The 16,748-nt window shown below is 38.5% G+C and overlaps 1 protein-coding gene across 1 annotated transcript; it reads left to right on the forward strand.

The window, feature by feature from the left end:
* Positions 1-487: 487 nt before the first annotated feature.
* Positions 488-15,779, forward strand: rhbdf1b (rhomboid 5 homolog 1b; the record flags this gene model as incomplete). Its single annotated transcript, XM_079261358.1, has 19 exons — positions 488-601; positions 712-845; positions 1,144-1,290; positions 7,563-7,794; positions 8,813-9,019; positions 10,984-11,106; positions 11,344-11,486; positions 11,638-11,892; positions 11,979-12,090; positions 12,193-12,267; positions 12,844-13,005; positions 13,177-13,277; positions 13,469-13,532; positions 14,252-14,346; positions 14,428-14,503; positions 14,762-14,862; positions 15,011-15,164; positions 15,276-15,499; positions 15,584-15,779. The coding sequence occupies 19 exons, from the start codon at positions 488-490 to the stop codon at positions 15,777-15,779; spliced, it is 2,715 nt and encodes a 904-aa protein (XP_079117484.1).
* Positions 15,780-16,748: the final 969 nt, after the last annotated feature.

Raw genomic sequence — 16,748 nt, forward strand, 5'->3', positions numbered from 1 at the left:
CCAGACAATTTTAATAAAAGAAAAGTGAAAGAATACATTGCTATAAAAAAAAACAATTTTAAATTTTAAAAGAAATTTTAAGTGCATTTCACAAATGATTATTGTATTGATGTTTCATTAATGTTTTTCACTTGGATCCTTGGTCACTGAATTGATGTAGCCTGATACACTTATATTTAATCTGCAGATGCTTTGTAATAGAGGATTTGGGCAAAGGATCTTTGGGGTGTTGGCAAACTAATGACCTTAAATATTTGGATTAAGCTTCATCTTTACTTAGACATTTGCCTCTTTATCTGCTTGAGCTCACAGCATGGGGAGAATGGATTAATGTTGAACATATGTCCATTCTGTCTGTGATTACACAACAAATCAGGTCACTTTTGGTTTTTGTATATTGCTGTCTGAGAAATGTTCGTTGCACACAGCACAAACCCGTTTTTGGTTTGTTTTGTTCAGCTGGCAGGCTTCGCGGAAGGTAACGAGCATGGATGAGATGGGCAGCAGGAACAGCAGCCTCCAGAGGAAAAAGCCACCATGGCTCAAACTGGACATCCCAACCATCCAGCTGACGCCAGATGACACACCCTCGCTCCCACAGGTAAGACACAAAAGTAGACTTGGGTTGCAGCATTAAGTTCTTATAATCACGACAGAGAGAAGAAAAAGATGCCATTGAAAGTCACTTCTATGCATTTGTGTGTGTTGTAGCCAGTGAAGCGGGTGCGCAGTGTTAGCATGCCAGGGGAAAATCCACAGACCTGCATCGCCGCCTTGGAAACTTCCAACAACTACCTCAAACCTCCTTTGGAAGGGTTACCCTCCTTTACCCAGTCCATCAAGAGGTTAGTTACATTTAAACACAGCACAGTTTCATGAAATACTTTCTGCTTCTTATATATGTGCATTTTCTCCAGCTGCTATTTGAATTAACTCTGCATGTTCACCTTATATTTCTTATGAATCTGTCAACATACACCTGTAAATTTTTAACAAAGCTATTTCATTCTTTCTCCTTTCTGATTTAACCCTAATTAATCTCGCTGTTGTATATTTTTTTCTCCCCTTTTTGATTTTGCCTTGTTTACTGCCTTCTTTTCCACCCTGCCTCTTTGCCTGCCCCTTATTTTATTGTGTGTGAAGTGAGAAAAGGGTGCACTTTGACCGTGTCAACACAGTTCCCCCAAAAGGCCAGAGGGGCCTAAGAAGGGTGTCAACCAGCCGAAGGCGGTCCTGTGTCCCAAAAATACTGTCCAGACGGCGTTCATCCATACCCAAACAGATCATCAGGTACAAAAAGGATGGATAGCTAAACTGTTCTAAATACATGTGTGACAGTCTGGGGCTGTCACTCCTAATTTTACCATCAGTATATGGTAAAACTGTTGTTTGGCTTAAATGGCTCAGTTGTAGGTGAGTTTGTGCTTAAGTCGTTCGTGGAGAGTTGGAATTCTCTGATATGGGTGAAACCATGTTTGGTTTATGGCCCACAAAAAAACAAAGAATAAAGCTTGTTACATACTCCACGAGAAGCAAGAACTGAGTTCTTGCTCTCGAGGCTGCAAGAACAAGAAAAAAACTTCTTGTTTGTCAGGTCCATACATCCTCCACGAGAAGCACGTGGGGGGGAGGGGGGGGGAATGTCTGCTTTTATGTGCAATGAACCTGGTTGTTACCTCCGCCGAGGAATTTATGTTTTTCCCCGCCTCTTTGTGCTCAAGATAACTCAAAAGGTTACGGACAGATTTTTATAAAAATTTCAAGAGTTGTTAGAAATGTGAAAATGAAGAACTGCTTAAATTTTGGTGGGGATCCAGATCAGCGTTTGGATACAGGAATGTCTTAAAAGGATTCTTTAACATTGTTCTTGGCGGAGTTTTCCGCTTTCCGAATGCTTTTCTAGTTTCATATTTAACGAGCAACTTCGTCCGCGGCAGGGCAGGTTGTGCACTCGGCTGGGTCCGAGTGTTTTACTGCCACATGTAAAAATTTCCGTACTTTCTCACCACCTCGATCAAAACAATCCGTTTTACCTGAAACAGTAAAAACACGGAAACAGCAACTCCGCTTCATGTTTTTCCTGTGTTAACAACGCCCACCTGAAATGTCCGACCAATCACACGATACTTCTCGGAGCCCTGCAAGAAAAAAGTTCTGCCAGCCCGATGTGTCGAGAACTGTCTTCAAACACATCCACGAAAACAAAATGACGTCATTTTCTTCTCGAAGCCCCGAGAACAAGGAAAAAGTCCTCGCTTCTCGTGGAGATTGTAAAGCTTAAGAGGAATAAAAAGAGGAATAATTTACCTTTAATTAAGTACTTTTTCAAGAGATACCTGTAACATTACCTGTAAAATGTGTGAAGAAATGGAGTAAGAGTCCTATCTATTTCTTTATCTCTTTCTGCTGCCGTTTAGTTGGGTTTAGGCAACAAAACTACTTAGTTAGATACAGGGAAAAATTAGTTTTAGGTTAAAATCAAGCAGCAACCTCAGGCGGTTAAAAGTGAAGCCTATGCGCAAGTGCCAAAAATTTCAGCTTCCCCCTCATCCAAAACAGAGCAAATCCCTGTAGACTCCCATGTTAAAAAGGCCAACTTCACAGCAGCAATAAACCTGTTTACAGCCTGGTACAAAAAACCCTTTTAGGTTTAATAGGTCAAGTTTACCTTCATGACAACTGTGGGGGGAGTGAATCTTTTTCTAACTCGCCCATTTAAATAAATATAATCTAGAAATTCAGCATATTTAGGGGCGTGTCCTTTTGATTGACAGGTACCTGATCTTCCGCTTCAAGTAAGAACGTAGAACAACCGCGGGTTGTAGCAACGTAACTTAGCTTTAGCCCACTTACCTCCGTTAGCTGGTTAGCTCCTGTTAGCTCTGGGTTAGCTTGGATAGCTCTTTGCTACATGCAGGTCGGAATTCGCTCAATGTCAATCATCCACCCCCACATTTACAGCCCCCCCTCTCAGCTCCACCTCTTTGCACATTTTTGTATTTTCCTGGAGAGACGACACACATGACGCTGCAAAGATGGCGATAATCCATTCATCTTTTTATATACAGTTTATGGTGAAAATTCAACCCTATATTGCAGAAAGTCTTTGTTTTTCTATTTTATAAATGACCATGTCTAAGCTCTTGTTCCCTAATCTGTCATTTTGTTTTACAAAAAAATCAAAAGCCTGTTTTTATACAAGACCTTTTAGTCATTGTGTGTTTTGGTGTTTTAAGCCCAGCTGTGTAACTTTTTCTATGACACATAAAGAATGCATTAAGTGTATTCATGTTATCCAGGTGGCATTCTGGACCACATGGTCTTAAGCAGACAAAATAACATAATTACTCATACAGACTGTGTGTGTGCCTCATGCCACATCAGAGCAACTCACTGTATTAAAGTAAACGTAAACGTTAGAACAAGAAGCCAAAGCTAAAACCTGGATACACTCAACTTTATCATGTTTGGATTTATCAGCTTGTATTAGAAACAGAATGTACATTTACCATTTGTGACAGAATTTAATTTGACTAGGGGAGAGTTTATGTGTGTGCATGTGACTTATAGACTCTACCTGATGCACCGTCTTCACAAGAGAGCTCATGAGTGCAGGATAAATCTTTACTGTTCAAACAAAATGTGGGCCTCTGTGTATGATTTGCAGTGTATCTTGGAGGACACCCTGATGTTTGTTGATGTGGAGGACAAGAGAAACATGACTCATGAGTCATTTATCGTGTGAAGGAACTATTCACTTTGACAGCACCAGTCACAGATTTGAACATCTAATGATTTATCATGTAGTCACACCGATGCTCATAATTATAGGTGTTAGACATTAAAAGGCTCAGTCTGACCTCTTGTTTCTAATGTGAGTATCTGAACTGGTAACTGAGGAGGGGTTTAAAAATATGAGCTTTGTGGCTACCCAAGTGCCTGTGTATGTATGTGTGCTTGTGTCATGTCCAGGCATGTCTCCTCTAATTCTCCACCCTCCTGATGTGTATAAGGATCTTTCTTCTCCTTATAAATTCCTATTTCCTTTGGCGTGCTCATCTCTCTGTTTACACACAGTCCTGCAAAACAATGTGAGAAGACACACAGACTCAGAGGAAAGGATTTCATTGACAGTGATTGTTGGGGCCTTGGGTTAGAGGCGGAGGCGTATTCATTTTGATGAGGACCAGACCGGAGTACACATCTTTTTTTTTGCTAAAACTCTTGAGGAGGGACACCTGGAAACCTGCCAACTACTGACACGTTCACATGCTCTCCCACACAAAGCACAGCTTTTTGGAAACCTCTGTTACATTCGGGTGACAATGAGTACAGGAAATGTAAGATCTTTCCTTTCTTTTTGCTTTCATTGAGCAAGTCCAGCTCAAAAAACCTGGAATCCCCTGCGGATCTTGTTTTACATCAGGATGTTCACCATGGCAGTCAGATTTCTGTCTGACTGGGGAGATCAGAGCCGGATTTTCAACTTATTAACCAGCACCTCTCTAAGCTGGTGAGAGCTGTTTGACAGAATGTGGATGGACATGTGTTGATCCTTCTCTTTTGCGTAACAGCAAGGTACTGCTGGCCTGGAAACCAGGAAATCCCTTACGGATCTCTGTATTTGTAATTTGTGAAGGATAAGTTTGCATCCAGCAGATCAGGGTTTAACGTGGGACAGAGTGTAAATGGGGTTATCGTGTTAGTGATGCTGGTCATGGAGGTGACTCAGCATCAAAGTCCAGTCTCCAGTCAGGTATGACCAAGACTCTGAATCCCTCCTGGAGCTATCAGGACAGGTGAGTGTTTTATGGCAAACAAAGAGAGAGAAAAAACAGGCTTAACATAAATTCCATAAATAGACATGTTGTTAAGTGTTGTTTATCTTGGATTAATGTAAGATGCAGGATTTAGCACACAGTTTTTAATTAGTTTTTAGCCTTTTATGTTGAACTCTGCATCTCCGTGTTGACCTTGTGATGGACTAGTGATCCCTGCAGTTCATAACAACTAGAATACACTGAAATATTCCTTGAAATAAGCGTATGAAGAGTCCAATTTAAGGTAATTTAAAAGTGAGAGTTCTTTCTATGTTTGACAAAAGTAAATTAATTTGATTACATGTAGATAAAAAAAATCAAATATAAAGAAAATTGCGCAGCAGAACAGAGTTTACCATTGTAGTTTTTTTTTCGCTTCATATTAGACTTCTTAGTGCAAGCTAACTCGTTAGCCAACTTGTTAGCTTGCACTCAGAAGTTGTTACCAAATTTTCTTTGATTGTTTTACAGAATATTTAATGATTCATTTTATTTAAATGCACTGAAAGCAATTTATCTTGCTAATATTGTAAAAAAAATATGTGAATATAGCTAGCAAAAAGTACAATATTAGTCTTCATATTTCAGTTCAAAGCACTGTTAATCCAGCAGGTACTTTTTGTAAGTTACACAAAGTTGTGTGATAAAGGAAAACAAAAACTATACAGAAAATGGCTGACATAAAGTAAACAATAATTTAAAGACAGCAGGGGATAAATCTGCAGAATATTTCTTCACTGGGGTGCTCCCCTAAAATCTCACCCCTAGATGCCACCCCAAACACGGTGAATTGGTTATTACAAATATTTGATGTAATGTGACCTTTATCTGGTTTGACCTCACTGCAAGTGAATGCAGCATGTTATGTGCACATATATGATGTAAATCTATACTACCATGTTTTAATCTTAATGCAGCGTGTTCTACCGCATCGTTAATCAAATGCTTATATGGGTGATCGTTTTTGTCTAAACTTATAACATTGTATCAAGATCATTTAAAAGTCATAACATCGCCTGATGTGGTGATAGCAAAGTTAATTGGTCAAAAACACAGAAGAAACAATGCTAAAACTTGTGATTTTGCTCATTTTTCCTGATTACTATTAAAGCTTATTTCTTTCTTAATCTAATTAAACAATTCTTTGAGCACTTTAGATGAAATAATCGGTTAATTAATACCTATACACAAGATCTTTTTAATTTTAACATCTCATTTACATGTTCATGACTTTTCCTGGTTTGTGTCCCTGCTATCCCCTGGTGAGAAATTTTCTAGACCCGTCCCTGCTCTTAGTGGAAGGTGGACGTTTAGCTAAATTGCTGGTTTTATAGTGAATGGCAGTATGTCACCACAGGTAAACTTGTAAATAATCTCACCTTTTAATGTCACTTTAGACTTTATTTGATGCGTCCAATCATAAAATGAGAGACTAATTGAGTTCTTACACTTTTCTTTTCTTCTGTATCTCAGTATTTGTTTAGATTATACCAAACTTTGGCCCTCAGTCTTCTAGTCTTTGTGTAACCCAATAATTGCAGAGAATCCTGTTGCTGTTTTGTGTGTACCTGCCTTACCTGGAGGACATGCAGGTTAAGTGATTTGACTCTGATTCTGTGCTGTCAATAAGCAGTCACAACTGTTTTATTGATGTTATGTATGGGTGGATTCTTGTCAGGGGACAAGCATAAATTACAGAAATAACTACCCATCTAGACAAACACATGTGGCCTGAATCAGTCTCATGGGAATCTTCAGCCTTTGTAATATTTAAAGAGGCAAATATTTTTCTAACTATAAATGAGACCCATCTTTCCTCTGCTGCTTATTTCTGTCTCTTTCCAGTCTGTTTACATGCTTTTCTCCACTGCTTAAGAATCGGTCCAAGTCCTGTTTTTTTCCTCTCTAAACTTGTGTTGTCCTTCTTAAACATTCCTCTGTGGAGGAACAACAATTGGGACTGCACTACCTCTACTCAGCCTTAAAAGGCTCCCCCAGCTGGGGTTTATCACAGAACGTTCTGCTCTCTAAACAGCCTCCCCAAATTTGACCTCCTCCTCCAGATAGGTTCATCTGTCAGCTGGACTCTGTACGCTGGGTTAGCAATCAGTCAAACATGTACACATGGAAGAAAATAAAACACCAGATAAAATGGATAATGGAGAGAGGAAAATACAATAAAGACCTTTGCTTAATCATCTCACCCTCAGCTATACAATTTTTGACCCTGTATCTAATCCTCATTCTCTGTGAAATAACTTTATCTGCCAGAAGGGTGGCTGCAGTTCAAGGACTGCTGTGTAGGAATTAGTGGCATCTGGAGATAAGGTTGCAGATTGCAATCTACGATGAATACAGCTGCCCAGCCCCCTTCCTTTCATAGGCTATAGCAAAATTGAAAAAAAAAAAAAAGAGGACTAACCATTTTTATTGTAATTCTGCTGGTCTACTTGATTATTGCTTTATCATTATGTAATCACATTTTAGAGCATACATCTTTGTAAAATGTAGGAAGATATGTAAATCATGAGCAATGAAAGCAGACACTGAGGTGAAGGATTAGTCTGATGCTGCTTTTACTCAGTGAAAAGCCTAAGAAGAAAACCTACTTGACAACCAGTAAACATGTCCACCACTTTGTTGATTTTATTTTTAAAAACTTTATTACCCAACAACCTGATGTTATGTTAGCAATATTATAATCCTAATAATTATACTAATGAGACTCGTCCCTTTTTCCAGGGGTACGGCAGACTGGTTTGGAGTGAGCAAAGACAGCGACAGCACCCAACGATGGAGGAGGAGGAGCTTGCAGCACTGCAGCCAACTGTATGGTGGTCTGAAGGCACAGGTGATGAGGGAGATGGAGCTACACAGCCAGGACAATCTCTCCCTGGCCAGCACTGAGACCCCTCCTCCCCTCTACCTCCCACCCCACCATCCCAGTCACTACCAACACTATGGCATGCAGAGGGTAGGCCTGCACCACAGGAGCAGAGAAGAGGAATGGATGCAGACAATCATTCACCTTTCCTATTTTTCTCCTTCGGCTTTTCCCTTTATTTTCATTTCCTATCTATATTTTGGTGCTTGCTTTACTTCTTTGCTTTGACACTTTTGCCTTGGGTTGGTCTGATGTTTTGGTGAAAACTAATACTTTTTTTTTACTTGCCTTATTTAACGTTCATATAAAAATGCTCTATACATGCGACACATCACAGTTACCAGTCAGTATTACTGTTACTGTTGAACAATTTATTAAAATAGTTTGCATTAACAAAACAAAGTTTTCGCAGGATCACAAGCAAGCTAGCTCACTTTGCCATCCATCTATTATCTATATCCATGTAGGTTCATGTAAGTCGCACACTTTTAATTATTCATTAGTAAAGTAGGAAGTCTGTGGTGGACAGGCGACCTGTCCAGGTTGTACCTCTCACTTAGTAGCTGCTGCAAAAGACTGGGTTGGAAAATGCAGGTATGGATGGATGGAGAGATGGATATTAGTTAGGATTTAGACAGGGACTAAATACAATCTTACAGCTTCAAAAGCTTAAATTTTACCTTTATTTTCTTTTACATGCTAATGAATTACTAACATTTCTGTATATATGAATAATCTGCTTTTAAAAGCCAAGTTTTCACCAGGGAAAAACAGTGAACTTCAACAGAACAACCTTGAAACACCTCACTAATAGTTGAGACATTTTCTCCTTCACGTGATGGTATTGATGTGAAACACATCATATTTATCACCAACAGAGTCGAGGTTGGGAATCCTTAAAGACAAAATATGACAACATATGATTTAGAAAAATATACTCTGAGACTTAGGCTTTTAGTCTTATGTCAGTGAAGGAAAACACCACACTACTACATCAGTATAAACCTTGCTTGGATGTGTTTTGTTGCTGCTTTTCAGTGTTGTTTTCTCTTTTATGTAGAATGAAAGAACGCTTTTCCCGTGTGTCTTTGTGTATATCTATGCACAGATTGTAGACCCCCTTGCTCGTGGTCGAACCTTCCGTACGGGGGAAGAGGTGGATGGCCTCAATGTCCCGCAAACTCCTCTCACGCCTGGCACTGCATCCCTCTGCTCATTTTCCAGCTCCCGCTCCGCCCTCAACCGGTTGCCACGACGACGGAAGCGGGAGTCTGTCGCTGTCATGAGTCTCAAGGCGGCAGCAGCGCTTATGAAGGTGCTTGTTTTTTTTGTTTATAAACTTCATGTGGAAAAAAAAACCCCAAAAGCAGTCAATTATTGTATTGTCCTTGCAAAAACCTGTGCTTTTAAATCAGTTGCTGCAATAAAGCTACTTTTATAAGCTCCAAAGCACCGCCTGTACAGATTTTCCTGCAATTAAATGTCCTTGTCTCCTCTGCATGACTTCCATTCTCATTAGTTTCCTCTGCAACTGCAACTCATCAATTGTATTAAAGACATTTATAATCTGTTCTGGGAAATTGACCGATGTACACTCTTTAATCCATGTTAAAAGTGTGTGTATTCATATTTGCGCAAGCATGTTATGTAAAACATCAGCTCAGCATGTCTTTTTGGGGATTAAACTATAGCAAATATGTTAGGACAGAGCGCTGACAACTCTATACTGACTACAGACAAACACAGTATATGTTAAGTAGTGTGTATGTCTATCCGTGTGTGTTGGATGGGGGTTACTAGGGGAGTTTTTTTTTTTATAGCAGATGGTCTGTGGTAATACACAGCTAATGCTCAGCTTCATTCTGGATTGAGGTCAGAGTATTTCAGAAGAGTAGAGCTAATCCACTAACGCACACAGACCACTGCTGCCATGTAAACGTCACACATTATGATTAAGAAATGTACTATATGTGTTAGGTAGTCTGTCACCACCTCTATTGGTGTGATTGTAGGCTGTTCACTCAAGATCTCATCTGCTAATGGTACTAAAGCACCATGTGAAATATTTTCAGATGTGAGGACAGGAGGGTTATCCATAATTTCCACCAGTGCACCAATTTACACTGGGCTCAAGTCAGATGACCATCATAAAATCTCACGTTCTTTTATTGGTATATTGCTTAATGGCTATTAGACATCTTACTCTTCTGAATGGGTAGAATGCATAGAAAAGACCATATTTATATGTTAATAAGTATGTTAAATTCACCAGCTGCTCCCAAAACTGCAATGTCTTGTTGCATCCTTCTGCCTTTCTTCTATATACTATGTAAAAAGGATGTGTGGTGTCAAACAGGCCTTGTGATTTTCCTCTCCCATGATAAATGTCTCGGCTTCTGTGATAGAAAAAAAAAAAAAACTTGAGTGTTCGCCTATAACAAAGGAAATTATTTCTTTTTAAAAAAGTTTTTGAAGCACCTTGTTCTGTTTTGTTCTGTTTTGTTTAGTTTTTTGCTATGCGGGAATATTTCTCAAAGTAGACAGACAATTCAATTAAGCAACTGAGAAAAAAAAAAGAAAAATATTTTTTTTACTTTTTTTTATTTATTTCTATACAAATTTAGTGTGTTGAAACTATTTTAACTTTTTTTTTTTTATTTAGTGAAAGTAAATAACCAAGTAGAATATATCTGTAAATGGCTAAACTTTTTTCAGCAATTGTTTCAGCATTTGATGTGAAATTTTATGTGTTGTAAAGTTTGCTATTGCTTTATGGTCAGGCTTTGCACATGTGACTTGTGTTCTTAAGTGACATGTTGCACCATGACCAGATTTACTGAGACAGCATTGCTAGTTTTCTTTAGAATTTGACAGAAACCCTAGCCTAGACATATACATATGTATGTATGTATATATATATATATATATATATATATATATATATATATATATATATATATATATATATATATATATATATATATATATATATATATATATATATATATATATATATATATATATATGTATATATATATATGTATATATATATATATATATGTGTGTGTGTGTGTGTGTGTGTGTGTATATATATATATCTGTATATATATATATATATATATGTATATATATATATGTATATATATATATATATATATATATATATATATATATATATATATATATATATATATATATATATATATATATATATATACAGCTTTTCTTTTGACTCTTCTTTGTCTATGATTAACAAAGTGGTGTGTTTGTGTTTGTCAGGGTCGAACCCTGGGCGAAAGCACTGCCAGGCGTTGTCGCAGGCGGAGTTTCATGCCTCCTAGTATCTTTGAAGATGACACTGTGGACTTCCCTGACGAGCTGGATACTTCCTTCTTCACCAGAGTGAGGCCGACTTGCATTGTCACACACTGCCAGGATCACAATTTAAAGAGCTATAAAGCATTATTATCTGCTGATTTAATAATTAGATGAACATCTATGAAACTAGATTTTCTTTTAAATTGCAGATGTGTTGTATTTTTAGCTTTCCTCTAAGATTCTGATGTTTTGACTCAAAACCCTTTCCTGTTGTTAGTTTTTTTTCAGTCCCTCTTTTAATTAAAATTTTCACGCTTGCAGGATGGCCTGCAGGATGAGTTGTCCAGCTATGCTGACGAGGTTTTTGAGACACCATCAGAGGCTGACCTCAAACAGGTGGATGAGAGCGTGATTACAGGCAGCGCGCTGGATAAGAACAAACTGGAGAGAAGTCATCTCATGCTGTGAGTTTATTTTCATATTTTATTAATATCCACAAACCATAAAGCAAAGCCAATCTCACCCCATCATCATGACAGAAACTTCACATTATTGTTAACTACGTTGTACTGCTGGTATTAGTTCTCTCTGCTTTTCTCTGCCTCTTTTGTCCAGGCCTTTAGAGAGAGGATGGCGAAAGGTGAAAGACGGCTCTCTGATCCAACCTAAACTACGTCTGAAACAGGAAGTGGTGAGTGTCAACAGCCATCAGCAGCGGGGACAAAGAATTGTGGTTCCTGTCAAGAAGCTGTTTGCCCGAGAGAAGAGGCCATACGGATTGGGAATGGTCGGTCGTCTTACCAATCGGTCGTACCGTAAACGCATTGACAGCTTTGTCAAAAAGCAAATTGAAGAAATGGATGATCACAGGTAGGACAGATATGTTATTCTGTTGACTGTCATCCTTTGGATGTCCCAGTAAGTGAAGCTTATATTTTCCGTTCTTTCCTCTTCAGGCCTTTTTTTACTTACTGGATCACATTTGTCCATTTGCTTATTACTATCCTGGCCGTCACTATTTACGGTATTGCCCCCATAGGGTTCACACAACATGAAACAGTGGACTCTGTAAGTATGCTGCTCACTCATTAAAAGGGTTAATAATGTGTAGACTGACTTGTGAGAAAAATATTTTAAATGTTTTGATGTTTTGTCTTTTTCTTTCTTGAGGTTTTGAGGAATAAGGGAGTTTATGAAAATGTTAAGTTTGTACAACAACAGAACTTCTGGGTGGGCCCTAGTTCTGTGAGTATTTTCAGTCTTTCATACCATCTTTTATTTGTTGATTACTTTCTTTAAGTATCTAGCTCAGTGGCTTGTCATTAAAGTTTCCAACTTCCAAGTTTCCAAAGATGGATTTTTTTTGAAGACTTGCGGTACAACTGGAAAATGGAAAAATGTCATTTTTATCAATAAAATACAGTAACCTGATGACAACTGAACAAAAAATTACCTAATCATATAAAGAGATGGTTTATTAAAGTGATTAACTGTTAGCAAATGGCTAAAGTTGAATTTATATGGTCAAGGAACAGGATAAGTTTCACAGACATGTGGTTGAGGTTAATGAATTATAAAGAAAAGAATAACCAAATGTAAGACATAAAATGGTAAAATTGTAACAACACATTTGGAAATATAGAAAATGCTTCATAGCTTAGAATTAAGAATTTGAAATGGTTATATATATATATATATATATATATGTATATATATATATATATATATATATATATATATATATATATATATATATATATATATATATATATATATATATATATATATATATATATATGGTACTGTTGTTTGCTTCTCCAGGAAGCATTGATTCACCTCGGTGCCAAGTTTTCCCCTTGTATGCGTCAAGACGAGGAGATCCACAAACTCATTCAGGAGAAGAAATCAAGGGAGAGAGAATCAGGCTGCTGTGTGAGAAACGATCGCTCCGGCTGCCTGCAGACATTACAAGAGGAGTGTTCGGTCAGTGACACCTTCTTATGGGTTTTCTTGTTTATTTGTGGCTACTTATTTTTTATTTAAATAAAACTGTCACATCATCTTGAAAAATAAATAAGTTTTAATCAGATTATGCTGCTGAACACTTGCAGTTTATGTTAAATGTAACATCATAAGGTGTTTTTTCTACTGCAGAGTACCTTGGCAGTGTGGGTTAAGTGGCCTCAGCATCCCAGTGCTCCATCTTTAAATGGAAAACCACGCCACCATGGCTCAGTCTGCCATCAGGACCCAAGGTAGCGTATGGGTATTGTGTGCTTCTTTGAAAAACCCCTTGTTGTTAGTTTATTACCAATAATTTGGTGCAATAGTAGACATCCTGCTTACTTGATCATGTGTATAATTAAACATACATAATTGTATATCATGTAAGCTTGCATTTAATTTAATTTAACTGATTAATTCATGTTTTATTTGATATTTTTAGAATTTGTCAAGAGCCGGCCTCAGTTTCCCCTCATGAGTGGGCAGATGACATCACACAGTGGCCAGTAAGTACAGTAGCATGTTTACTGTTTAAAACTTCAGATATTCACCATAACTTGAATCAATAAATTAATATATATTTATATATATTTATAGCTTTGTCAAAGGTTGGCTTGAGGATCAAATTTGTCACATACATCATTGTTACCTATAACTTATTAAAATGATCGATGTGTTTCTTAAGGCTCAGTAAGAAAGAAAATAATATAATTGAATTTAAAACTTTTATTTAAAATAACATTCTCTTTTTTACCTTAAAAGTGCGCTCTGAACTTGTTTGATGGCACAGTGACATCTATGATGTGGATTTCTGAAGGTGTAGTCGACCAGCAGCATCCCAAACCACACTACAACTTTCTTTTCCTGTTACGTTGCAGCCAAGTTTACCTTTATGCGTTGCGTAACATGCTAACAAGTGGGTATCAATTCACCGACTACTTTTATTATGCATCGCGGCTGTTTCAGCAAAGAATGCGATTAGACATTATTGGAGGAAAAAAGAAAAAGAAAAACTAAAGGTGACAGAACAAGAGCTAAGACAAGATTAAAAATAAAAAGTCTTTCAGTGGCTAGAGAGACCTCACAGCACAGCAGGGATTCAAGATGGATGTTGATAGTGAGCATGTCACTGAGAAAATCTGCAGAAGTTCTGGAGTTCACAGCCATGACGTTACCATAGTGAAAGCATGGTGTTACAAACCTTCCCTGTGGTTCTGATCTGTAGATTTGCACAAGGTACAACTCTGGGAACCACACAAACCTTCCCCACATAGACTGCACCATCACAGGCCGACCCTGCTGCATTGGCACGAAAGGACGGTAAGGATCAATACATGTTTTAAGTTTATCTGAGCAATTTGTTCACATTTAGCTGAAGTGCACTTTCTTTTTTTTTTGTAGATGTGAAATCACTTCCAGAGAGTACTGTGACTTCATGCACGGCTACTTCCATGAGGAAGCCACTCTTTGTTCGCAGGTAGGATGTAAACTTCTACAGATATCCATTAGATAAGAACCATGATATTATAAATTTAGATGCTACTGCTCCAGGTGAGGCTTGAACTCACAACCTCGGCATTGCTCTGCAAGGGACTGTCTTATAAGTACCGCGCGCTGACCAATTGCGCCACTGGAGCCTGGTTGTTTGACACAGTCCTGTTCCTGGTGCGCCACTCACTCATGCACTCTTACAAGTCGTGACTGCTATTCATCTAACTCTCCCTCTCTCTCTTAGGTGGCCTGCATGGATGATGTGTGTGGTTTACTGCCGTTCCTCAACCCGGAGATCCCAGACCAGTTCTCTCGGCTATGGCTGTCCCTCTTTCTTCACGCAGGGTGACCTAAATCTCTTTTTGATTGTACAATTTATAGCAGCAATAAAACTGAACTGTATATTTTGGAATGAAACTGAGATTTGGGTCTGTAACCCCCTGTCTTGTGTGTGTGTGTGTGTGTGTGTGTGTGTGTGTGTGTGTGTCTGCAGGATCCTGCACTGCCTTGTGTCTGTGTTGTTCCAGATGGCGGTGCTGAGGGACATCGAGAAGCTAGCTGGCTGGCTGAGGATCTCCATCATTTACATGTTAAGTGGCATCACTGGCAACCTGGCCTCTGCTATCTTTCTACCATACAGGGCAGAGGTACAAGTCATCTCTATGTACATAATCACTTTTAAATGATTAAAGATCAATTAAAAGACAGATTTAACCTGCTGGATCTTTCTAATGCTTTTGCCCAACCTCCTCCTCCAGGTGGGTCCTGCAGGTAGCCAGTTCGGCATCATGGCCTGTCTGTTTGTGGAGCTGTTTCAGAGCTGGCAGATCCTGGAACGACCATGGTGGGCATTTGCTAAATTGCTGGCCATCTCTATCTTCTTCTTCTCCTTCGGTCTGCTCCCTTGGATCGACAACTTTGCCCACATCTGTGGTTTTGTGTCGGGGTTCTTCCTCTCCTTTGCCTTCCTGCCATATATCAGGTAGATGAAGACATCAGATCCTTGCAGCACCTGACGCAGCTCAGATCGGCGTTTGTAACTGTTAAAATCTCTCCCTCTTCCCAGCTTCGCGCCCTCTGATATGTACCGAAAGCGAGTCCAGATCTGTGTCTTCCTGCTGATCTTCTTGGGCCTGCTCTCAACTCTGGCCGTCCTCTTTTACGTGTATCCCATAAAGTGTGACTGGTGCGAGTACCTCACCTGCATCCCGATCACAGACAAGTTCTGCGAGAAGTACGACTTAAACGCCCACCTTCTCTGACCATCAGTCTGTGGTGGTTCAACAAAGACCCCAATGAGAATAAAGGCCATGCACAGGAGCCTTATGGCAATTCACTCTTCCTCTGCATAAGAATAGAAGGATCAATGAGAAGTTCATTGAAAAAACTGTGTGGTTATGTATGATGAATCTGTATCTGGGCAAATCAGTGAGCAGCAATAGAGGAGGATAGTTGCATAACAACTGCATCCATCTTCTAATATAAAGCTGATTTAACAGCACATCTTAGTGGCCAGAAGGGACATTACAGACTGTGGCTGCTGGCAGTGGATTTCTGTTTTATACTTTTTTACTGATTTTTGTCTTCGTACAGGATGTCTTCAGAGAAACTCACCAAGAAATGAGGCACTAAAAACATAGCTAAAAATGTGCCTTAAATACTCCGACATCCACACATGTTGTCGTCATGTATGTGTGAGCAGCTTTTCATGCTAACTTGTGAAAAGAAACACTTTCCATTTGACAAAATCATGTAACATATGATTCCACTGGAGTATTTAGTGGCTCGATTATGATTTTTGTTTACTACTTTGGACATTTTGTCACCGCCTTTATTACTATACTTCAGTTGCAAATAGATTATTTTTTATAGTCATCTTGTGGAGTATCCGTGCAAACGAAAAAAAAAAAGTTAATCTGGTTAAATGTGAAGAACTTTTGTTTTATTAAATGTGGTGGCGTTTTAGCTACCGTGCAATAAACACTGATATTTGTGTACTTTAAATGACACTTGTTTAATGTTTATGCTTCTTATTATAGGTGGTATTTGAACCGATAACCACAGTTTTGTTCTTCATAAATATCTTAAAAGTATTATATACTGTCCAACTCCAGTATTTTAGTAAACATGAAAAAACTTTGGTTTGTCGCCTCTGACAAGACAAAGAAACAAAGAGTCCAGAGATCCTGAAAAATCAAATAAAGGCAGAGAGCTGGACTAAAACGAGAGTA

This window comes from Telmatherina bonti (assembly GCF_933228915.1).
Source record: "Telmatherina bonti genome assembly, chromosome: 21".
Lineage (NCBI taxonomy): Eukaryota > Metazoa > Chordata > Actinopteri > Atheriniformes > Telmatherinidae > Telmatherina > Telmatherina bonti.